We start from the raw sequence: 26,411 nt of genomic DNA on the forward strand, positions 1-26,411 counted from the left end.
CTGTTAAGGCAACTGTAGATCAAGATGGCAGCAGATAAAATAGATATCAGTCATGGCCAACCTGTGGCCCTTCAGTTAGTAAACTCCCAATTTTCTGGGGTGCTACGAGTTGTAATTAAACAATAGCTACAGGGCCATGGGTGGGGGATAATGTTTTTTGTCCCAGGCCCTAGCAATGAACTAACACAGGCCTGCCTGACCACTTCACTGCTTACTGACTTAAAATTCTACATCGGATCAGCATAGATATAATTGTTTCAGGGGCCCAAATATACACCATAAAATAAGCCCAAATGCTATAAATTAAATTATTTTGGACATTACTTCTTTGTTGCTGTTGTTTGGTCAACTATGTGACCTCTTTTGTATCATTTGTGGCCATACTGTGCCACTCCATCAATACCTAGCATCCTCCCGCGTATAGGCTATGTATAGCTCAACTCACATTCCTGTTAACGAGACTATATCATTAATATGAGTCGCATGAGTGTGTTTGTTCTACTGAGCAGTACATGTATACACCTGAATGTCCCTCTTGTAGGATCAGGCACGGAAATCCATTTTCCTGCCACCTCCTGACATTGCAAAAGAGCCCGACCTGTGGGAGCTGGTCCCTGAGGAATACAGGAATTATAACCTCACCACCTTAATTCGACACCGGATGGAGCTTGAGCATTTCCGAAATTTTTTGGAAGATCATTTTGCAAGGTATAAAGATCCTGTTTCTCTATAGTAAAGATGTTTGTTATTACAGGTTTTTGACAAGCAAGACTAGAATATGAGGCTTGATTTTCTCAGAGTCAAGTAATTGGAGTCAGCTGCGTATTAGGTGCTTATGGCTATTGCCTCATGTTTCGGCTACATTAGGTCCAGCCTTGGCACATATTAGTAAATTACCCCTAATGTGTCTTAATGATGTAATGAGGCTTTTCCTGGTGCTGAGAAACGCCAACCACAGGAAAGTCCTTTGGGTGTTTCTTACTCCAGATTTCAGGAACAGTGAGTTAAGAAGTAATGACACTGAAAACATATATATAGTATTTAATTACCATATCATTAAATCAGCCAGTGCTGCACCTTACACTTTAGCCACCTCTCTAGCACCGGAGGAACTATCTGAGCTTCCATGTCTGAGCAATGGACTCTTGTCAGCCAATGATTAAGCCCTTGTAAGAAAAGGCACAAGAGTTGTACCATATCTGTTAACTCACAGCAAATAGATATGGATTGTGTCAAGGAGACCAGTAAATGCTAATCGCGGATTGGATAACTGGTGCAAACTTTACTCCTTTTATAACATTACCCACTTGCTGCTTAGTGCCTATTTTACCAGTTAGACTCATGGAACCCATGTATTTTTGCAGTAGTGTTCCTCAGTGTGGCAGTGTAAATACATTTGTATACCTGCTGCTGTTTATTTCCATTCATTTTTATTAGAAAAACATTACCTAGATGCCACACTGGTACTGGTTATCCCTGCTGCCACATATGACCTTAGTACAGGTATGGGACCTGTTATCCAAAATACTTGGGACCAGAGGTTTCCCGGATAAGTGGTCTTTCCGTAATTTGGATCGCCATACCGTAAGTGAACTAACACATCATTTAAAGGTATTCTGTCATAGGAAAACATTTTTTTTCGAAACACATCCATTAATAGAACTCTTCCAGAAAAATTCTGCACTGAAAACAGTTCCCTGACATAAGCTCCCTGGTAGATATAACAATAGCACTCAATAGTAAACATACAAGTCCCACTGCTCCTTCAGTTACATTCAGTAGGAGAAACAATAGCTTATCTGAGGGAGAGGGGGGAGGAAGAAGGGGGTTATACATGGGGTGGGGGTTACGTTTTTTTTACAGGGTTTCCTTCTCCTTTAAACAGTAATTTTAACACAATACGATTGTTTTGCCTGCAGTAATAATTAATTATGTCTTAGTTAGGAATAAGTACACTGTACTATTTTGTTATTAACAGATCATTTAAAAAACTGAATTATTTGATTGAAATGGAGTCTATGGGAGATGGTCTTCCCATCATTTGGACCTTTCTGCATAACAGGTTTCCGGATAGTGGATCCTATATCTGTATTAGCATTGTGTTATGCCTTTTGTATGCACCTCCCCAAACCTTCCAGTTTTAGCCCAGAGTGGCCCACTAGAGTACCTTTTGTTATGTTTATACCAGAATGGCTCATCAAAAAAATTTTTATTCATATATTTTTTGGGGAAGGATACTGGGTGACCATTATTTCTCCTTCACCATGAGAATTTTGCATTCAGACTGGTAGAACTCTCTTGGTATCTGCCACACCCAGACTTTTTTGTAAGACTGACATCCATTAAGACTGTAAGCCTTACGGGGTAGGGTCCTCCATCCTTTTGTCTCCTTGGCACTGAGCACTTAATCTGTAGTATAATTATATTTTATATTTATGTGAATTGTATTTCTAATAATGCACTTATTGTTACTTATTATGGCAATGGCCCCTTGTTTGTTACTACTCATTTATTTGTTTTCCCCTTAAAGAGCACTGTACAAATAAAAATATACATACATATATACATTCATACATACACCTAGCAAACACACAATTTATCATTCCAGAGGACACATTTGCTCTAGTCCAGAGTCCCGCTTCAGAGCTAAAAATGTACCCAGATGCTTTTGACCATATGGTGTATTTAGATTAGGGATGCACCGAATGCACTATTTTGGTTTCGGCCGAACCCCTAAATCCTTCACGTAAATTCATCCGAATACCGAAACCGAATCCTAATTTGCATATGCAAATTAGGGTTGGGAAGGGAAAACCTTTTTTACTTCCGTGTTTTGTGACAAAAAGTCACACTATTTCCCTCCCCGTCCCTAATTTGCACATGCAAATTAGGATTCGGATTTGGTTCAGCCGGGCAGAAGGATTCGGCCGAATCTGAATCCTGCTGAAAAAGGCAGAATCCTGGCCCGAATCCCGAACCGAATCGAATCTTGGATTCAGTGCATCCCTAATTAAGATGAATTTGGAGAAGTATGCCAGGTTAACGATAATTTATATGTAGGATAGGATTGCTGGGACAAGACAGATGAGAGGAAACAGTTTTTTTTACAGTAAAAAGTTCTGCTATGAAGGAAAATACTGGGACATTAAAAATGCCAAACACCAGTCATTCTAGTGTAATGTGTGACTGGCGTGCAAGACTGGAAAAAAGATCATCGGATGCTTTACCCCTTTTGTCTTGGGCATTAATTGGTATCCATAAATATTTAAGGCATCTTGTTAACATTCAAAACATCCTTAGAAGCAGTTAGGAGGCTCAAAATAAAGGTGGCAACCTACAGTCTAGACCAGTGATCCCCAACCAGTGGCTCACGAGCAACATGTTGCTCTCCAACCCCTTGGATGTTGCTCCCAGTGGCCTCCAAGCAGGTGCTTATTTTTGAATTTCTTACTTAAAGGCAAGGATTAGTTACATAAAAAACATGTGTACTGCCAAACTGAGCCTCCTGTTGGCTGCAAGTCAACATAGAAGCTACCAATGCCCAATCACAGCCATTATTTGGAAGCCCCAGGAACTTTTTGCATGCTTATGTTGCTCTCCAACATTATTTTACACTTGAACGTGGCTCACAGGTTAAAAAGGTTGGGGACTCCTGGTCTAGACTAGAATAGCATTGCACAAAATTGTGCCCCTAGAGATGATAGTTGGTCCTCATTGGTTCACTCACATTTAATGCAATGACCACTCACGTGCAGCTCATTTGTTCCTAGCCAATGTTCTACTATAAAATACACACAGTGATTTCAGCCAAACACCAGCCACCGGAACTGTATCAGGGGTTTTCCTTCTTGCAATGCATGAAAGATGCAGTTCAATATTCAATAGCTCCCTACTTGCCCTAGAATTGCCTTTGTCAGAGAATTCTGTGATATTTGCAGCGGTTCCAGCATGTGTCATTTTCATAAATCACTCTTCCCTTTCTAACATGTGTTATGACATAAACCCTTTGATGCAAAAGTGCCCAATAAATTAGAATTATGAGACGCACTGATTGCTTTTAGACGTGAGTACAATTATATTGCTCAAGAAGCAGTAGTAAGCCTGCCAATTCTCCACTCTCCATTTTACCAAAAGTGATGCAGAATGGAAACAGCTGCCCTGTAGCAGGCTTCATCCCATAATAAAACCCCTGGAAGCATTTCACATTGGCAGTCTGTGCACTATTAATTATGCTCAATGTCACTGCAGCCTCCACTGAAAAACATCATTTAACTACAAGATGGCCAACCACAGTTTCCATTGTAGCCCATCTTTCCACTTTAGGGGGCTGCTCAAAATTATTCAACAACAATTTCATTTACATTTATTTGATATAAACATTAATGTAATTCAAGGGATATTTTACCAGTAAATTAACTTTTAGTATGCTGTAGGCAATTTTTTTTTTTTTTTTTTTTAGCTTTTTGCTTAGGAGCTCTACAGTTTGGCAGCTGGTTGCTAGAGTCTTATTTACCTTAGCAACCAGGCAGTGGTTTGAGTTGCAGACTGAAAGATGAAAAGAGGGGGCCTGAATATGAACATAGAAAGAGACATAATAAAAGTAACAATAACAATTAAATTGCCTAGCTGCCTCAAATAGCAATAGATTTTGGAAGAGCCATTCAAGTGTTTTACATACGGCCACTGCTTTGAATATCGAGATATCGCTACTTACGAATGATTTTTTGATATGATTTGCAGCATGGACCTCATGTGCTGGATAGACCTGGAGCAGCTAAGGAGAATGCCACACAAAGAAAAGGAAAAACGGCAGGAAAAATCCAAAGACATAAAAGACAAATATTTAAACAAGAAGTACTTTTTCGGTCCAAACAGTCCGGCCACCAGAGATCAGCAAGAACAGGTATTAATATCAGTGAGAAACTACTTGTAGTTTCAGCAGATCAAGGGGGTTATTAACTAAACTCTGAATGCAAAAATCCTGAAAAATTTGTGAATTTATTAAAACCAGAGGATGGAAAAGTCCAAATCAGAAAATTTGGCGTCTCAGACCTGTTGAGGTTGAATATACTGTAAGTCAATGGTTGAAGTCCCAATGATTTTTTAATGTGTGGTGGGTTTGGTGCAATACCCTGAAGTTTTCAGAGTTTTTGGTCAAAAAGCATAAGAAATCCGAAAAAATAGTGAAAATTTGATTTTTTCCCCGCAAAGCAGGATTTGATCGGAGTTTGTAGCAGAAAATGTTGAGATAAAATCGGCTTGTAGTTTCAGCAGATCAAGGTGGTTATTAACTAAACTCCGAATGCAAAAATCCTGAAAAATTCGTGAATTTATTAAAACCAGAGGATGGAAAAGTCCAAATCAGAAAATCTGACATCTCAGACCTGTTGAGGTTGAATATACTGTAAGTCAATGGTTGAAGTCCCAATGATTTTTTAACGTGTGGTGGGTTTGGTGCAATACCCTGAAGTTTTCAGAGTTTTTGGTCAAAAAGCATAAGAAATCCAAAAAAATAGTGAAAATTAGATTTTTTCCCCGCAAAGCAGGATTTGATCGGAGTTTGTAGCAGAAAATGTTGAGATAAAATCGGACTTTGATAAATAACCCCCTAAGTGTGCATTTATAAATACAGGTATGAGATCCATTATACACAAACCTGTTATCCAGAAAGCTCCAAATTACGGAATGGCTGTCTTCCATAGACTCCATTTTATCCAAATAATCAAAATTTTTAAAAATGATTTCCTTTTTCTCGGTAATAATAAAACAGTAGCTTGTACTTGATCCCAACTACAATATAATTAATCCTTATTGGAAGCAAAACCTGCCTATTGGTTTATTTAATGTTTACATGATTTTCTAGTAGACTTAAGGCATGAAGATCCAAATTACTGAAATATCCATTATTCGGAAATCCCCAGGTCCCGATCATTCTGGATAACAGGTCCCATGCCTGTACTACCCCACCTACTCTGGGCCCATATGGTACATATACTCCCTGTACGGTCCTCATAAACTCTGCCCTCTAACACCATATCCATGGCAGTATTGGGACAAATGTTTCCTCCATTATTAGCAGCATTGATCTACTGTAATATTTTGAGAAGAGAAATCTTAAACTGTAAGTATCCATGTAAATTGTACCCTGTGTGAAATACTTTCCAGAGTATCTTAATCACATATTATTATTTTGTATGGGGAAACGTTAATGCAGTACAAGTTGTAATGCAGACTTCTCCAATAGGGAACAATGGGACTATATCTAGTATACACATCCAGTTCATTTATGTGCACAGTGAGATTATTTACTAGTGATTTGCAATGCAAACTGAATGTCCATTTCATGACCATGCCTGATAACTGTGCCTGTGCACCCCAGAATACCGTAGGAGGTTGCTGAATCCATACACAAGCACCAAGCTGATCCCTTTCACTACTCTAGTGAACTGAAACTTGCTGAACTAGACAATCAATGCCGGATTTACATTGCATTGATTCGACATTCGTCGCCCCCCTCCATCTTGATTAGTGGGCATGCACAAATTTCCTTCATCAGGTCTGGAGCACTTAAAGGGATACTGTCATGGGAAAAAAAATTCAAAATGAATCAGTTAATAGTGCTGCTCCAGCAGAATTCTGCACTAAAATCCATTTCTCAAAAGAGCAAACAGATTTTTTTATATTCAATTTTGAAATCTGACATGGGGCTAGACACATTGTCAATTTCCCAGCTGCCCCAAGTCATGTGACTTGTGCTCTGATAAACATCAATCACTCTTTACTGCTCTACTGCAAGTTGGAGTGATATCACCCCCCTCCCTTTTCCCCCCAGCAGCCAAACAACAGAACAATGGGAAGGTAACCAGATAACAGCTCCCTAACACAAGATAACAGCTGCCTGGTAGATCTAAGAACAACACTCAATAGTAAAAACCCATGTCCCACTGAGACACATTCAGTTACATTGAGAAGGAAAAACAGCAGCCTGCCAGAAAGCATTTTTCGCCTAAAGTGCAGGCACAAGTCACATGACCAGGGGCAGCTGGGAAATTGACAAAATGTCTAGCCCCATGTCAGATTTTAAAATTGAATATAAAAAAATCTGTTTGCTCTTTTGAGAAATGGATTTCAGTGCAGAATTCTGCTGGAGTAGCACTATTAACTGATGCGTTTTGAAAAAAAACATGTTTTCCAATGACGGATCCCTTTAAGATTGGCCACACAGCAAAAGGGCAGCACTCCGTACTTTAGTAAAATTGCCTTTATTTCCACATGCAGGGCAACATATGCAGCTTTAAGATTGGCACCCGTGAAATTTAAAAAACTATCAAATCTCTGTGTTTCCCCAGTGTTTCAAACCAGGCCTTTGTGGCTTTCCCACAAATCCAAGCCTGTAGACAATCACCTTTCAAAAACAATTATCGTATAATCCCTGCTCTTTATATGCTCAGTTGCACACAAGTGTGTGACACAGCCCATGTCCTTTCTGGTACCACACTGCTTGTTACCGTCACTTCCATCTTGTTCACCATTTTTATTGCTGCATTTTCAGGTGATGAAACTTGCAGGAGGCTGGGGCAAGATTCTACGTGATCGACTCTCATCGGCAGTCCTGATAGAAGTACAGAAATACGTCAGAATGAGGATAGAGAAAAAGTGGCTGCCAATGTTTTTAGCAACAGAGGAGTACAGAGAGCGCCAGAAAGTACATGTAAGAACTGCCCTTGGTGTACTCTTGGCAATACCTGCAATTAATGTATCTACAGTGTAACCTCGATTTTAAATCCCCTGATTTAAAGTTTTCCTGCATTTTACATTTTTATTTGTGGTCCCACCAATTTATAAAGCATTTCAATGGGCGCATTTCCCTGATTTTAAGTAATGTTTTCATGGATTTTACATCAAAATGTTGTCTTCATGTTCCCAAAAATTGCATTTTTTCCTCTATGAATGTTAATATTTGTGAAATAAAGAAGTTTAAGATACCAGATGTATATTTTGCCATGGTTCTGCCTGTAAGTGGTGAATTCCAATTAGTCTGCCCCTTATACAGATCTGCACCAATCACTTATTGCTTTAGGTTGTGTATGTGACTGACAGAGAGGCCTTGCACATGCCCCTAGGGTTGCCACCTGGCCAGCATTTTACCGGCCTGACCGGTAAAAATGATGCTTAACCCCAATGTTATTAATATAGAGATTCTAAATATATAGGAAGGCCAATATTTTTTTGGCAACCCTACATGCCCCCCCATAGTGTAACATTATTCCTGCAATGCTTAACCCTTGTTATTAACACAGTAAATATTGTATCTCAAAGTAAAACGGACTCCTTTGCTTATATCCTTTCAGTACTTGAAGAAAAAGTTACTTTAACACATTTCCCTGATTTTACATTTGTCCCAGATTTTACATAATTTATTCCTGCTCCCCTGAAAAACGTAAAATAGGGGTTCTCCTGTATAACTATCTATACACACATATACCAGGGGAGAGAACCACTGCACCGCATGGGCAAAAGTATTCAGATAACCCTTCAAAAATTGCCCTTTTTTATGGCTAGCAGTTGGACACACCCCTAATACCATCATGTGCAATGCCTTATGTTGATGAGACTGGTGTAATGGTCTATGCCATTGGACCCTGGAGACGTGGAGATGGGTTCTCTAAAGTGGCAAAAGTGTGAGGTCTGTACAATCGGTTTGCTGAGATGGAAGCATATATACACGTAGAGGCAGATTTATCAAGAGTCGAATTTCGAATTCATGTGAGTTTTTATAAATCGATTGAATTCGAAATTCGATTGGGGGAAATTTACAAAAAAAACAACTAAATTGTTAAAACTCGGACGAATTTTACCGACCTGAAAACTCAAATCAAATTTGATTCAAGTTATACAAAACTCTATTTGATTTGAGTTTTTTCTTGAATGTCCGGAAACAAACATCTCCAAAATGATCTCTGGACCTCTCCCATTGACTTATACATGAATTCGGCAGGTTTTAGGTGTCGAATAGTCGAATTCGAATTCTTAATGGGACAGATTATGATAAATCTTGAAAATAGGGATGCACCGAATCCAGGATTCGGTTCGTGATTCGGCCTTTTTCAGCAGGATTCAGCTCAATCCTTCTGCCCGGCCGAACCGAATCCTAATTTGCATATGCAAATTAGGGGCAGGGAGGGAAATCACATAACTTTTTGTCACAAAACAAGGAAGTAAAAAATGTTTTCCACCCCTAATTTGCATATGCAATTTAGGATTCAGTTCGGTATTTGCCCGAATCTTTCATGAAGGATTCGGGGGTTCGGCCGAATCCAAAATAGTGTATTCGGTGCATCCCTACTTGAAAATCAAATTAGAATTTTTTAAAAAACTTGAATCGAGTTTGGATAATTCCCTAGTCGAATTTGACAACTTTGACCATAAAATATTTGTAATTCGACCCTTAATAAATCTGCCCCATAGAGCAGACTTTTGTGAAACATTTGTCATAACACTGCAGTGCACCCCCCTTCTGTTTTTATTGATGGGAGACAATCAGGGCTCAAACAACTTGAGTCAATGAATTTGCTGTGCGTTATTAATACTGTGCTAAAATGCATTGAATTTTGTTAAAGCTTTCCACCCATTAATCTTTATGTTTTACATATCCTAAGGGACAAATGAAAGATGTTGCGGAAGATGTTATATTTCAAACAAACAAAAAGAAAATGGGAGTTTGGAAGGTGAGTTTATATCGTTACTGAATCTAATCATTTCGCCATTTTCCCATATCAGTAATATGGAATCCAAAAATAATCAAATGTTTGTTACCAGGCATAATCTCAGGAGGTCAATTACATTAGCCCCATTATAACTATGTAATATCGTTATCGATATGCAGTACATTTTTCTTTTTTAGAACGCCGGGTTAAAAAGAAGCAGACATCCACAGTTGCGCCAGCCTTCAATTATATATCAGTGCAAGGGGGGAGGGGTGTCCGCCACATTTAAAGCAATTATCCTATATACAAAAGAGGACTTATCCCCCTATCCCGTTGCACTGTGGAAAATTAGACACAATGTATTACAGTAAAAAGCAATATTTATTAATAACCATGCTAGTGAAACAAATTAAAACATATTAAAACATATTTAAAAAAACCAACAGCGCTGCTGGAAACAAAAAAACGGGGAATACCCTGATGTTAATTAGTGATCACTATTTTTTATACTGGTTGAAAAACCTTGCGTAGGTAAAAAAATGTGGTTGGAGCAGTATAGATAGTTTGGTAAAGCGTATTAGATGTGAACTCCCGGCAGAAACCACATTAAGGGCATGTGTGCCAAAATGTCCCTTCTTCTCTGTATAAGAACTATATCCCAAGCAGGGTAGGGGCTGGCTCCCCTTGCAAGTCCCTCAGGGGAAGCCCCTTGAGCCGAGGTTAAATGCAGGGTAAGTAAGGAGTTAGCTGTAGCAAACGCTGTATCCAATGTAGTAGCCTAAAGGCTATATATGAAGAACCCCAGTTCAGTATGCCAGCAAAAGGTTTCCTATACTTGCCCTTGTGTGGATATCGTCCGTGGTGTGGAACGCTCACAAATATCCGTCAGATCATCCCCGGGATAAAAACTGCAGTTGGTTTTTTTAAATATGTTTTAATTTGTTTCACTAGCATGGTTATTAATAAATATTGCTTTTTACTGTAATACATTGTGTCTAATTTTCCACAGTGCAACGGGATAGGGGGATAAGTCCTCTTTTGTATATAGGATAATTACATTTTTCTTTTTTGCTGATCTTTTTCTAACTTATTTTTTAATAGCGTTTTTATTTCCTGCTGATCTTTTTGATGACTTTGCTTTCAGCATCTTGACAGCAAATGGATCTCGTCCTCCAAAGAGATCATTGCCTTTCGCAAGGCCTTAATGAACCCAGTAACCTCCAGTCAGTTTCAAAGGTTCATTTCACTCAAAGGAGACTTTCTGGAGAATGGACTGCTTTTTTGGATTGAAGTACAAAAATACAAGGTATGGAGCAAAAAGTAGCAATATAAATACCACAGGTAAGTACACGTTCTCGTGTTTAGGGCCATGATTGTTTAGTGTAAGGCCTATTACATATCAACTGCATTGTAGGTCTCCACTGTAGCCTGTAGGAATTTTAATTTGTGATTGTGATCTGTTGCATTTCAAGGTGCATTTCCTGCAGCTTAATGTGCTGTAAGCCTGGGGATGCATGCGGCAAGGCCATACTGCATTTAGGTGCATCAGTTGCAGGTAGCACGTTGGCTATGCGTCTACAATAGCCAGATCCAAAAATGTAAATACATGTTATTTATTTGCAGCTACAATAAAGCTGCAGTGAACACACAGGCCCACAACCTTGTGTATGTAGCCATAGGTTAGAGCCATAAACATAGATACTGTTTAGCCCATTATTTTATGCTACCCTTTAAACAAGCGGCATGCACAAAAGCACATGAAACGCCAATGCAGATGCCCAATTAATTAATGGAACGTTTCATCTTTTAGGTACCTGAAACTCTTTATTGAACAGGATACTATTTTTACATTTATTTCAGGATCTGTGCCACTCTCACTGTGATGATTACGCAATCCAGAGTAAAATCACTGCTATCATTAACTGCTTCATCAATTCCTCCATCCCACCAGCCTTGCAGATTGACATTCCCCAGGAGCAAGCAGAGAAAATCTTAGAACGCCGCCGAGATTTAGGCCCATACGTGTTTAGGGAGGCTCAGGTAATCTCTTCATGTGCTGTACCTATAAACTGATCTAGAGTTACTTAATAGTAGTGATGTTACATGTAGGATGCTAAAAAATTGTGGTAGGTTATTTTCCTATGAATGTATATACATCCAGTCTATTCCCCACCTTTAATTTATGTTGGGAAGTGATTATCATTCATGTGTTGAACCTTTAAATGGATACTAAGGGGCACATTTATTAAGTGAAAATACTTTGGTTTGTGCTACTGCCACATAACAAAAAGTATCTATGGTACCACTCAAAAAATAAATATTAGATAAGTGAAAATACAAAAATTTATAGTAGAAGAAATAATAGGGAGAAAACACTCACAGTTCACCTCAGTCCCAAGGTGCAAAAACCAAAAACACTGTATCCAAAGGGTGTGAGGGTCTCCAAAAATAAAGAGGCAAATATAAAAAGTAGAAAAATTTATTAGGACATGGAGACCTAACGCGTTTCGTGCCTATAGGGGCACTTACTCATGAGCCTATGAGTAAGTGCCCCTATAGGCACGAAACGCGTTAGGTCTCCATGTCCTAATAAATTTTTCTACTTTTTATATTTGCCTCTTTATTTTTGGAGACCCTCACACCCTTTGGATACAGTGTTTTTGCACATTTATTAAGCTCGAGTGAAGGATTAGAATAAAAAATTCGAAAATTGGCTACTTCGACCACGACTTTGAATCGAACGATTCGAACTAAAAATAGTTTGAATATTCGACCTTTCGATAGTCAAAGTACTGTCTCTTTAAAAAAAACTTTGACCACCTACTTCGCCACCTAAAACCCACCGAGCACCAATATTAGCCTATGCGGAAGGTCCCCATAGGCTTTCCTAGCTTTTTTTGATCGAAGGAAAATCGTTTGATCGATGGATTAAAATCCTTCGAATATTTCGATTCGAAGGATTTAATCGTTCGATTGAACGATTATTCCTTTGATCGAACAAATAGCGTTAAATCCTTCGACTTCGATATTCGAAGTCAAAGGATTTAACTTCGAGGGTCGAATATCGAGGGTTAATTAACTCTCGATATTCGACCATTAGTAAATGTGCCCCTAATTGTCAGATAAAAAAGAATATGTCAATAACCTTGGGAATTGCCCATTCTCTACAGGGCTGATTGAGGGATGTTTTAGGGGTACAACAATCCGGCCTCATGCTGTAAGAGAGTTATCTTCCTGTGACATTGGTCAATGTCATAGACACAATCTTCTCTCAGAATTAGAGCAACTTCCCCAGTGTTTCAGTTTACAGTGACATGAATGTTAGAATTAATGTATAATAAATCCATTTTTTTAACACTAGATGACCATCTTTAGCATCATGTTCAAATTCTGGCCCGAGTTTTGTGACTTCCGTAGAAATCTGGCGGATGAGAAGATTTTGCCTTTCCTGGATAGAAAGAAATTAAAGCAGACAGAGGCCGTGAAAACAAAAATGAGAGAAGAGGAGAGACTTGCGAAGGTAAGTCAACCTGTACCAGAGTAACAAGCTTTATCAAGTGCCTTTTTCCACTGTTCAGTTGTTAAAGGAACAGTTCAGTGTAAAAATAAAATGTAGTTAAATACACAGAGACAATATAGACACTGTGCAAAATAACAAATGTTTCAAATATAGTTACGGTAGTTAGCCAAAAATGTAACTCAGAGTTAGTCATTGATTTTAAGGTGGGTCACATGGGACATAACTTTTCAGTGAGTTTGCAATTGATCCTCGGCATTCTGCTCAGATTCAAAAGCAACAGTTATGACCCATGTGGCCCCCCCTCAAATCACTGATTGGTAACTGCCTGGTAACCAGTGAAAACCAAGAGAGCTGAAAAGCAGGAAGTAGTGTTCTGGCTATTATGTTGTAACTTTCAGCAGATTCGTTCAGTCACCTTCACCTGTGTAATCGTGCTCACTCTCCAGTCAGGCCACACCAGAAGACCCATAGACAATTTCAGCAAACAAGGGTATGGATGGAGCACATAAAACGCAGTCTCTGCCGCAAATAATTATTTATTGCAATAAATAATTATTTGCGGCAGAGACTGCGTTTTATGTACTCCATCCATACCCTTGTTTGCTGAAACTGGCTATTATGTTAGACATCCAGTCACTCCAGCCTTTATACATTACATACATACATATATATATATATATATATATACATATCCAAAAAGGGGTCCGCACTCTCAGGTCTTATAAATCACTTATATTTATTTGAAAAGGTTGGCTGACGTTTCGGCCTCCACCGAGGCCTTTCTCAAAGTACAGAAAGATGAAAAATGAACATGCTTAAATACAATCCGTGGCGCGAAAAAATCCCTAATTGGACTTGACTACTTAATTACATCATCGCTATGCGCCCAAAAATTAGCATACCCTAACGGATATTTGCTCATTCAGTACTACGTATATACACAACCAGTAAAACTAACCCACCCTCCCGGTTTATTATTGCACCTTATCATATGTTTTAGTAACTGCAAGCACCTATTTGTTATATTTTTTGTTTTATTATATTTTCCTGCTCTTGGGACGCCTGCTTTTAAGCTAGTTTTAAGCTAGTTTGAACATAGCCTAAGTTTCGATACTCAAATGCCTATTTATATTTATATAGTATTATAAACGTATGTGTACTCCTGCTAGACCTACAATCTTTACTCAAGTTTTTACTTTGTAACATTATTTATGACACCAGTATGGATTTTAAATAGCAATATGGTATCCTTGCCATGGAACAGTTACAAGTATGTTTTTAATGATCCTAACAGATTTTTTAACAGGAGGGTGGGTTAGTTTTACTGGTTGTGTATATACGTAGTACTGAATGAGCAAATATCCGTTAGGGTATGCTAATTTTTGGGCGCATAGCGATGATGTAATTAAGTAGTCAAGTCCAATTAGGGATTTTTTCGCGCCACGGATTGTATTTAAGCATGTTCATTTTTCATCTTTCTGTACTTTGAGAAAGGCCTCGGTGGAGGCCGAAACGTCAGCCAACCTTTTCAAATAAATATAAGTGATTTATAAGACCTGAGAGTGCGGACCCCTTTTTGGATATGTATTTATGCTGATTTTGGACACTGCACCCAGGCATACTTTAAACCCTTATCGAGAGTGCCGGTTTCTGTGCTGTTTATATATATATATATATATATAGTCAAATACAAGAGGTCCTCTGCACTCAACCCATTATCAATATATTTAAGACAGAGACATTTTGTGCATTCTTCTACTGAAAAACGCCTTACCCTTTAAACAAAACAGGGATTGTTTGTCCATATATTGCAATATTTATATACAGTATATACAGTATAGTATATGTACAGTATATATATATATATAACATAATAATAAAAAGAACATAATAATAAAAAGACACTTGTTTTACAAAGGGAAGTGCTGGCCCAGGAATGCTTTATTCCAGATTTTGATTGTATATATAGTTAATTTAAGGAATATTATTATTGCTGGTGTCTCCTAAATACATGTAAACTTATACCTCCAGCTCAGGGAGTCTGGGACCCCTGTATTTCAGCCCCAATGCATAACTATATGCCCTTTCTCCCACAGGAAGGGTAATATGCTTTTTTTTAAACTGGTGCCTAAGTGTAACCACAGGTTTAACACAATACATTGCAGAGCTGTTCACTAGTAACTGTAAACTGCAATATCAGGTGCAGGGCCGCCATCAGGGGGGGACAGGGGGGACAAGCGTACCGGGCCAGGGCATGAAGGGGGCCCGGCAGCGCTGCATTTTTTTAAGATCCGGGCCCCCCTTATGAGCGCCCGAGCCGTACGTCTTGCCTCTTGTGTTGCCGAATGCGGAAGTGCCGAAAAGCCGAAGGCGATGCGCCGAAAAGACCCGAAGTCACGGAAAAAGCCGAAGCGCCGAAAAGACCCGAAGTCACGAAAACAGCCGAAGTCCTGAAGCAGCGCAAAGACCCGAAGTCACGAAAACAGCCGAAATTGAAGTCCTGAAGCAGTGAAAAGACCCGAAGTCACGAAAGGAGGCGAAGTTGAAGTACTGAAGCCATGAGTTCAATTCTACTGAACACCAGTTTGTGTTTTGTTTTTTTTTTAATCCTCTGGCCACCAATGTATTATTTTAATATTCTATAGGCCCTTGCCACCAATCTTTTTTTTAAAACATTTTTTTTTGGGGTCCCTGCCGCCAATGTTTTTTTCTTCGAAAAAAAATAAATTTTTTTTTCAAATTTTTTTTTGGGGCCCCAATTTGTTTTTAACTTATAAGGGGGCCCCTGCCGCCAATGTTTGTTTTTTTTGTTTGTTTTTTTTTACATTTTTTTTTTGTTGGTGCCCCAAGTTTTTTTTAACTTATAAGGGGGGGGGCCCTGCCACCAATGTTTTTTTTTTTTAAATTTTAAAAAAAAAATTCTGGGGCCCCAATTTTTTATAAGGGGGCCCTGACCATCAATAGCTTTTTACAACTTGTGTGGGGGGGGGTTACTTTTTTAGCGCTGATGTCTGTGTGGTCTTTTAACTGCGATGTGGAGTGGGCGGGATATGGGGTGGAGCTTGGTCGTCAGTGTGGGCGGGGCCCAGGGGGCCCCAAAAATTTTGTTGTACGGGGCCCCGTGATTTCTAATGGCGGCCCTGATCAGGTGGCTCCTGGCAGAAACTGGGATCCTGATCTGAAAAGGTTGCTTATTGTTAACTTAGGGTAAGGTAAAGCATTTAGTAGAGGGACACACAGGTCCTCAGCATGATTACTCCTCTATATTCATCACAGGTAACAAATAGCATGATGATGAAGGTGATTCCCATCCATTTGCAAACATTTTTGCAAAAATGTTTTTTATAAAATGCTTCAAAACAAAAATAATAAATATGTTATTTTTAAATACTCTGCGTATTTACAGCAACAGCAAGAGGAGGCTAAGAGGAAAGGAACACTATCCGACTTATATGGTGATAACGAAAGCACTTACAGTGAGGACAGGTTATCTGGATACGGGGGGCATGCAAGAGATGGATTTGCACAGGATCGATATGGGGCAGATGGATTTGGACGAAGCAGAAATGTAAGTATAACTACTGGTGTCCACCTCAAACTGTATTTTGGTGTTGCAAAACCTGCTTTCCCCCAGCCCATGTTATATAAACTAGACATGAAATGTTATTGCTTTAAACTTTTTTAGAGATTCTTAGCCTATTTATCATCCATCCATCCATCTATCATCATATCTATCTATCTATCTATCTATCTATCTATCTATCTATCTATCTATCATCTATGTAAGCGCTATAGTAATTTGAGTGCACTGTTCTCTATCTATGAGCTCCACTCCCAATACTGTGCTCCGGGTGAGACCATAATTCTTAGAAAGTAAGCCCTCACAAACAGTGTGGAGGCAGGGTGTAGTGTAACTGTAACTTGATTTAGGGTGCAATAATTGGGGGCCAGTGGTTCTTCTAACTTAACCAATGAACATATATTAAACAAACAGCAACATCCACAATAGAGTGCACACACAGAGCAAGCACGATCCTACATCAACAGTGGATAGGCATATATTCACAGCACCTTTTGTCAGTATCAATCCCCACAGGGATGGGAACATGTACACAACAGCCACTCGGGGTACACCCAGATTTCAGCCTTTTCCCTTAGTGGAACCTGAGGGGAAATCACATCCCTAGGTCTGTACACTTAGTCCCTACTTCTGGGCATTTGTTACCCTGGATCATAATCCCACTCACATTCCTCAGCCTCAAGCTGCTCAGCTGAATAACCTGTCTATCTGTCACTTCTCGAGTGACCTCTAAAGGTGGGTAGCCTGTCCTTACTAGACCTGACCTGTCTAGGTTCCACTTGAGCTCTGCCTGCCTCACGCCAGAGCTAGCACAAGATGGACCCTGAGCACATGACTGCCCAGGACCTAATACTTTTGCACAATGCCATCTACTGGTCAGTGTGTGAACACCATAGGGGCATAGCTTTAAGCAGGAATATGAACAGGTCCCTCCTCCTAACTGTATTTTAGGACCCAGCTAAATTATACTGGGAGACTTAATTTACCAGTCCCCTACATATCTATCTATCTATCTATCTATCTATCTATCTATCTATCTATCTATCTATCTACCTATCTATCTATCTATCTATCTATCTATCTATCTATCTATCTATCATTTATCCATCCATCCGTCATCTATCTATCTATCTATCTATCTCTCATCCATCCATCTATCATCTACAGTATCTATCTCTCATCTATCTATTTCTCATCTATCATCTATCTATCAATCAATCAATCAATCTATCTATCTATCTACAGTATCTATCATATATCTACCTATATTTTACTTATGATATGGAAAAAAGGCTCAGTTTATGGGAAAGTCTGAAAGAATGAAGATTAGGGCAGGCTGGAAGGATTCATACATATATGCAGTGACTTTAATTAAATATTAGCACATAACCGCTTCAGGCATATGATGCAGAAAAAGGCTGTTAATGTGAGAACATAGAGTCTGGAAACTATTTTTTCATTAGCTTTGGTAGGATGTTTATAATTACTTAACGGAACCCATTGTAATGCAGACAGTCTTTCCAGAATCCTGGGATAAAGATGAAACAATTATGAAATGAAAACTCTATTATAGCAATAATTATGTCATCCTGGGTAATTATATTACACACAGTATTGCAGGGTGCAAGGCACAAGGTCACATTTACTCAGGGTCGCAATGTGGCTGGCGGGACACTGTGAAAAAACCCGGGGGCCCTAGCTCTTTTTGGCCCCGCTGGCCCAGACCTGCTCCTTGCACTCCCTCTCCTTACCTCCCTCCCTGTTCCTGGTCATGCTGACACTTAGGAAATGGTACACTCCAGAGCCCGGGGGGGGGCCTAGGGGATGGTGTGGGGGGTCCCTGAGGCTGCAGGCCCTGGGCCCCCCAGTCCAACGCTGCATTTACTGAACATACAACATAATTCGTATTTCAGGGTAAGGACTGTAGGTGCACATACGAAGGGTCCTTACCCCAAAACACTGTGCATGGGTTGCCTTTAATAAATGTGGCTCTTTGTTTTGCACCCTGCAATAAAATGTTTTCTGATTCCTTTGGACTACAGTATGGATTAAATATCTTCTTGGCCCTAGGGCAAAACGATAGGACCACAATGACAGGGATACAGGCCGTCGGGCATGAAACATATCAACCAATGCCGTCATATTACATGCCTTAAAGAAAGGGGTATTGAAAAGGGGAACTTTACTTTGAATCTTTGCTGTGTAAACATGGGGCAGACTTTATGATAGCAAGTTGTTTTAGCACATAATGGCTTCGGACAATAAATAAACATATTCATTTTACAACATATACTGACCATGTCTGCCAGATGCATCACTACAGTCTGCGCCATCTTTTCAGCTTGACATTATGGCACCTAAATTATAATAAAGTCTGTAATGTCATACAATATATCAGGTATTATATTATGCTGCATTCTGCCATTTGCAGGTGTCTTGGAGTTATTCTAAGTATGTGGAAGCTTTGGAGAAGGAGAGAATGCTTCTGAAACTTCAGGAAGATTTGGAAAAGAAGGCACGGGGTTCCATTCTATCTGGTAATAAGATTGTCTGTACTTAACATACCAGGTGGCTGTGAACAGAACACCAAGAGCTGCGCTGGATGTGACATTTTGCATTTTCTTTTCCCTTTAGATAATTCATCTCTTTACAGTGTAAGAACAGAAGCCTCAAAAAGGACGAACAGATCTTCAAACCAGGCTGCACCCACTGACAGGCCCTCATCTGCTTCATACTAGCAATATCAGCAGCACCATGCTCTCTATACAAAAAGGTACACAAATATTTGTATATTGCAAATACATGTAAGCAATAAAACACCAAGACATCACATGTATGTGTCACCCCTGAAAGCCCTGTTGGTTACTTTGCATTTAATACTGTTCTAAACTGTTTAAAAAAAAAAGTTTAGGAAGAACATTTGATGTTTTTGGATCTGTCCGCTACATTGGAGATTTGCCATCTGACACCACATGGCCCTATAAAGCATAGATTGATTAGACAACACATTCTTAATGAAATACATTGGGGCATATTTACTAAAGGGTGAAAGTGAAAATTTGGAATAATTTCACCAAAATGAATTTCACTCCCTTTGCACCCTAAACCAGCCCTCCTACGTGCCTGAAAGTTAGACTTAATCCATGAATTCTTGTGGTGGTAGGAAGGTAGGTAGGGCCGCTATCAGAAATCATGGGGCCCTGTAAAACAAAATTTTCTGGGCCCCCTAGTCCCTGCCCACCCCAGATCCCACCCACCCCAGACCACAGTTAAAAGGCCACACAGACAGCACTAAAAATGGTAACCCCCCCCCACACACACAAGTTATAAAAAGCCATTGGTGGTCAGGACCCCATTATAACTTAAAAAAAACATTGGTGCCTAGGGTCCCCCTATTAATTAAAAGTTTTAAAAAAATACATTGGTGGTCAGGGCCCCCCTGCAAGTTAAAAAAAAAAACATTGGTGGCCAGGGCCCCCCTATAAATTAAAAAAAAACAAAAAACACTGGTGCCAGGGCCCTCCATAAAAGTTTTTTTTTAAAAAAAACATTGGTGGCCATGGCACCCCCTTACAAGTTAAAAAGAAACATTGGTGGTCAGGGGCCCCATAGAAATTTTTTAAAAAACATTGGTGGCCAGGAGCCTATATAGTATTAAAACAATACATTGGTGCCCATCGGTTTAATAAAATATCAAAAAAACACACATTGGTGTTCAGTGGAACTTACTTTAGGCTCCTTTTGAGGCTTCGGGTCTTTTCACAGCTTCAGAACTTCAACTTTTGGTCTTCTCGCGGCTTTGGGTCTTTTCTTGGCTTCGGCTCTGTTCGCGGCTTGGGTCTTCGGCAGTTCGGATCTTCGGGGACTACAGCTCTTTGCATCTTTGGCTCTACGGGACTTCAGCTGTTCAGCGCTGTTAAGGGGGTCGAGCTAATTCTAAAAGTGCAGCACAGCCGGGCCCCCCTTAGTCTAAGCTCCGCTGATCAGAGGCATACATTGTTTTCCCTTAAAGCAGAGAATTCCATTTTAACTTAAACTCAATAAAGAGCAGTCAGATGGCCGTCATTTTAATTCACATAGTAAATGCCATGGAATACTGTGATCATTATCTGCCTCAAAAAAATGAATTCCACATGTGGTGGGCGCAGGGGAAAGGAATACCACGGTATGTACCCAGATACACCACAAGTAACAAGATGAGTAGTACTGGCTTCACAGGGAGCACAGACCATAAACACCCGTGAAACAGATTGGGAAACCAATCCCCCATTAGATTATCATTTCCAGCAAACGGTTACATCTCGTACTCGCCTTTTTCCAATTTATTTCTTTGCAGACTTAATATGAAATATTATATTTTAATAATACCCTTACAAAATTATTGTCATAGGATGTTCTTTTGGAGTTAGTAAATGACTTTCGAATATGGGGCCAAATGACCATGGGAAACTGGTTTCGGTGCAGCCCCAGAGAGAAATTTAGTTGCACATAAAGTTTACACAGTGTGTGACGATTGCCTTTGCCTGAAGCATTAAATGAAAACAGATCTTGTTGTGTTTTTCTCCTTGTTTGGGAGACTAGATTATATCTTATTTTATGACAGTGGGTGAGCAAATATGAAAAAAATGTCAGCTTTCCTATAAATAGGCTTTATTTGGGAGGTGCCAAGTTGCTTACCTTAAAGGGGAAGGAAACCTAGTCGGCGCAAACCCCCCACCCCCCTCCCGTTTGTTGCCCACCCTCCCTCCTCCCCCCTGGCCTACCCGTCCCGCTGGGCAAATGCCCCTAACTTGTTACTTACCCTTCTGCGCAGGTCCAGTCCAGGGAGTTCACAGACGACATCTTCTTCCACGCGATCTTCTTCCTGCTTTGAACGGCGTTTTGGCGCATGCGCAGTAGGATCATTTCGCCGGTACGGATCTACTGCGCATGCGCCAAAAGTCATGCGCATGCGCAGTAGATCGTACCGGCAAAATGATCCTACTGCGCATGCGCCAAAACGCCGTTCAAAGCAGGAAGAAGATCGCGTGGAAGAAGATGTCGTCTGTAGACTCCCTGGACTGGACCTGCGCAGAAGGGTAAGTAACAAGTTAGGGGCATTTGCCCAGCGGAACGGGTAGGCCAGGGGGGAGGAGGGAGGGTGGGCAACAAACGGGAGGGGGGGTTTGCGCTGACTAGGTTTCCTTCCCCTTTAAGAGATGCTCAGATCATAAGGTGTATGAGGATACCCCAGCTGAGACATATATACATTCATACAGAATGTGAGATGAGTGATACGTCTGTGCCCAATATACTTTACAATCTATTTGAGGTCATATAAACCGATCTATAAATTAAATAAGTCTATGCCGATATTACAGTTATTTCAATTAACAGTGGATTGGGAAACTTCTGTCCTTGTGATTAAACAGTCCCCGTATATGCGTTTAAAGAGGTGGTTCACACTTAAGTTAACATTTAGTATGTTAAAGAATGGCCTAGTATTAGCAACTTTTCAATTCGTCTTTGTTTTTTATGGTTTTTGAATCTTTTGCTTTCCTCATCTGATTCTTGCCATCTTGCAAATGGGGGGGGGGGCGCAGACACTCGCCTATTCATATTCCAGTCTCTCATTTAAACCACTGCCTGGTTGCTAGGGTAATTTGGACCACTGGAACCAGATTGCTAAAATGTCAAACTGTAGAGCTGCTGAACAAAAAGCTAAATCATTAAAAAAAAGCACAAATAATAAAAAATGCAAACCAATTGCAAATTGTCTCAGATTATCACTTCTTACAACATACTCAGGGGCCGATTCACTAACTTCGAGTGAAGGTTTCGAAGGTAAAAAACTGCGAATTTCGAAGTTTTTTTTGGGCTACTTCGACCATCGAATGGGCTACTTCGACCTTCGACTACAACTTTGAATCGAAGGATTCGAACTAAAAATCGTTCGACTATTCGATAGTCGAAGTACTGTCTCTTTAAAAAAAAACTTGACCCCCTAGTCCGCCATCTAAAAGCTACCGAAGTCAATGTTAGCCTATGGGGAAGGTCCCCATAGGCTTGCCTAACTTTTTTTGATCGAAGGATATTCCTTCGATCGTTGGATTTAAATCCTTTGAATCGTTCGATTCGAAGGATTTAATCGTTCGATCTAAGGAATAATCCTTCGATCGTACGATCGCAGTATTTGCGCTAAATCTATCTATCACTACTATTATTCTTCCTCTGCTCACTCAACCTCTATTCTCCTAGTCTCTTTTCTTTACATACTATAATCTATTTTCCATCTATTTAGCCTTTGTTCTCATATAAATAGTGAATGGCCATGAAATAGGCCAAATGTTTAGCAGTCTGAGGTCCACCAGGAGTTTTCCTGGTATCCCGTTGAGCCAGTCCGACACTGGTAGGAAGGTATTAAGTCATAAGATGTCTATGGAGATTCTCATTTATCCAGGTCATGATATACAGTATCTAGTAAAATTAAGTCAAAGGCAACTGGTCGTTTAGAGTTTTTCTTGAAAACGTTTCACTACTCATTTGAGTGGTTTCTTTAAGTTTGTACACCCTATAGACCCAACATCAAATCACATGAAGAGCAATGTGGTCTATGCTGTCCAGTGTAGTGAAGAGTGTTCTGATTTATACACTGGGGAGACAAAACAACTGCTTTGTAAGAGAATGGCCCAACATAGAAGGGCTCAGGACAAGACTTGGCCGTGTATCTACATCTCAAGGAAAAGGGACACTCCTTTGAGGACAACAATGTGCACATTTTGGATAGAGAGTATAGATGGTGTGAAAGAAGTGTTAAAGAGGTCATTTATACCAAAGTGGAAAAACCATCCCTGAACAGAGGAGGGGGCCTGCGACACCGCTTGTCATCAAGTACAATGCCACTTACCTTACCTTACCCCAGCGTCTTGACAACAATTCACACTTCCAGTCATGTACATTAACACCTGCCTCAATGAAATTCCTGGTACCATTGTGACTGGATCACACTTTCACACATCTGTGAGTTTCAGCCAACACCTTTATGATTATGTGTATTATGACAGAAATACACTATTACTTGATTAAGGCCCACTATACAGTATTTTTCTAACAATTTGAGCTTGTCTGATGGAAGTATTTATGAGCAAATGCAATGTTTTCCTTTTGCTTTGTTTTCTTTAGTTTTGTTTTGGCTTCATTCTTGCATCACATGCTATTGTTCTCTCCGTACTTGCCAAAACATTCTAATTCCAAATGCTCTACTCTAGTGTTATAATTCTCTTACAAAGGGGACCTTTACATCCCAGTTAGGGTTGCCACCTTTTCTGAAAGAAAATACCGGCCTTCCTAAATATTTATCTTTTTTCCCTATTAATAAGATTGGGATCAACCATAGTTTTTACCGGCCAGGCCAGTAAAATACCGGCCAGGTAGCAACTCTAATCCCGGATTATCTTTCCTTGCCTTTCTTTTTCTGCTAGAAGCAAAGTCACCAGTTTGACTATATTTGGTGGTTTTTAATATTGTCTATAGATTTTTTGAGCAATAAAATGAAGTGTTCATTTTTTATTTTCCAAATGTGCTCCTTCTTCATGTTTAACCCGCTAGTCTCTCCTTTTCTTGCGGCCATGTGTATATATATATATATGTTCCATCTAGTATTTATGTAGGTAACTGCACAGTCAGTGTAGACTTCCATGGATTTGTATCATGTGATCAGGTCTGTGAGGGACAATTACATTGTATGGCAAACTTGGTAAGACTGACAGTTCTCTTTCTATGTGCTGAGAGATACTGCACAGTAACATTGTAGTTTCAGTGATATTGAATGAGCTCATACTATTTGTCTTCATCTTAAAAATAAAGGACAACATTACAAAGCATATAAAAGATTTTGGTTTCACTGCCGGGTACTTGGACAACTTCTGGTGGGTTCAAGTTTATTCAAGAAGCCGTGACTGTGTGTGAATGTGTGTGTGTTTATGTTATACACTGTCAGCCATATCTATAGTACTTTTACTGTATTTCTCTGTGTGTTGTATTTAGGTGAATCGTGACACAACCTGACAGGGACCTGAAGAGCTTTGCTGTCCTGAAAGCAAGAAGCCATTTCAATAAACATCATACATCTGCTCTCACCTAAACCATTCCCATGAGCAACAAGTGTCATTATTTAAAATGGATTTCGTTATTAACTGGGTCTTCTGAGCTTATAAGGACAGTTTGGGTAGAAAGGTCAACCTTAGTGGGTTTCTTTTTTTATCTATGTGCAGCCACTAAGATAGAAAAGACCAGCACACAAAGGCAATGGGGCATTTTCACATAAATTTAACCTAAAAAGTACATGTTGTATTTTTTACACAATTTCCAATTTGGCGCCGAGTGCAGCCAGACCCCGGACTCAAGGGACTTTTAAATGATAACTTAAGAGACATGCTTAGGGCTCTTGGGCTTGTGTCCAGGGTCAAATTAAATGACCACTATTATCATAAAATCAAACTTTGCTCATTCCAAGGTTTTAGTGTAGGGTTTTATTATCCAGTAAAATGTGGCCATGGGTCAGAATTCTGCTGCAAGGCAGTGTATATAACCCTGAAATCTCCCTTGGACCGTACATGACCTATTCAGATTGGAATATGGACAATTTTTCAATTAAGGGTTTGCGTTCAGCCAAATCATCATTTTTTCACTTTAGATTTAGCCAAATGTCAGTATTGACTAGAACTGAATCTGAACCACCCTTAGGCCACATGGAAATTTGCTTTTTGGGTACAGGTATGGGATCTGTTATCCGGAAACTTGTTATCCAGAAATCTCTGAATTACAGAAAGGCTGTCTCCAATAGACTCAATTATAATCAAATGTTCAATTTTTTAAAATAAAAATGATTTCCTTTTTCTCTGTAATAATAAAACAATACCTTGTACTTGATCCAAACTAAGATATAATTAATCTTTATCAGAAGCAAAACCAGCCTATTGGGTTTATTTAATGTTTACATGATTTTCTAGTAGACTTGAGGTATAAAGATCCAAATTACAGAAAGACCCGTTATCTGGAAACCTCCAGGTCCCGAGCATTCTGCTTTTGGCCTGGCAAGTGCTTGTCAGTTGAGCACTAAGGAATATGCTATTGTACCACTTAGCCCTTGCCCTTGTGTGTGTGTGTATATATATATCTCTATCTCTATATTTATATCTATATATATATATATATATATATATATATATATATATATATATATACTGAAAAAATATAATTGCATTTCTATAGTTTTTTATCAAATATCGTCTTAAAATACCCATACCTGCTGTATTCCTATTGTATTTTCATTCATTAAGAAGTGCTCAGTTTTTATAATGCATGTATGTATATAACAGTGCAAAGCTAGGCCTGATGGATACTTTGATAGAACTTTTATGATTTTATGATAAGTGGACACATTCTTGTATTTCTGATATGGAGTGCATTAAACATAGCAATTTCTGAAGGCTGTAATTTGGCCACCAAGAAAACAGTGGGTGATTTATTGGCATTCCTTTAATATAAGGGCAGGACTACACGGCTAATTCCGCTGCGATCCGACGTGCTGCGCAAAATCGCAGGCCCGCAGCAAAATCACAGG

At 39.5% G+C, this 26,411-nt stretch overlaps 1 protein-coding gene across 2 annotated transcripts in view; it reads left to right on the top strand.

Annotated features, from left to right (window-relative positions):
• The window catches only part of rgs22.L (regulator of G-protein signaling 22 L homeolog), a 54,376-nt gene extending 28,753 nt beyond the window's left edge, over window positions 1–25,623 (top strand). The window contains exons 17-27 of one of the 2 annotated variants that reach the window (XM_018268140.2): window positions 542–708; window positions 4,741–4,903; window positions 7,553–7,711; window positions 9,660–9,728; window positions 10,852–11,013; window positions 11,568–11,747; window positions 13,069–13,227; window positions 16,634–16,795; window positions 19,239–19,344; window positions 19,442–19,580; window positions 24,833–25,623. In XM_018268140.2, coding sequence (XP_018123629.1) covers window positions 542–708; window positions 4,741–4,903; window positions 7,553–7,711; window positions 9,660–9,728; window positions 10,852–11,013; window positions 11,568–11,747; window positions 13,069–13,227; window positions 16,634–16,795; window positions 19,239–19,344; window positions 19,442–19,545 — 1,431 coding nt within the window. In that variant the 3' untranslated portion in view covers window positions 19,546–19,580; window positions 24,833–25,623. Of the gene's footprint in view, window positions 1–541; window positions 709–4,740; window positions 4,904–7,552; window positions 7,712–9,659; window positions 9,729–10,851; window positions 11,014–11,567; window positions 11,748–13,068; window positions 13,228–16,633; window positions 16,796–19,238; window positions 19,345–19,441; window positions 19,581–24,832 lie in introns of those variants that run through there. The other variant, XM_018268141.2, reaches the window with a different exon arrangement.
• The last annotated feature ends 788 nt before the right edge of the window (window positions 25,624–26,411 follow it).

Source organism: Xenopus laevis, chromosome 6L (genome assembly GCF_017654675.1).
Source record: "Xenopus laevis strain J_2021 chromosome 6L, Xenopus_laevis_v10.1, whole genome shotgun sequence".
Taxonomy (NCBI): domain Eukaryota; kingdom Metazoa; phylum Chordata; class Amphibia; order Anura; family Pipidae; genus Xenopus; species Xenopus laevis.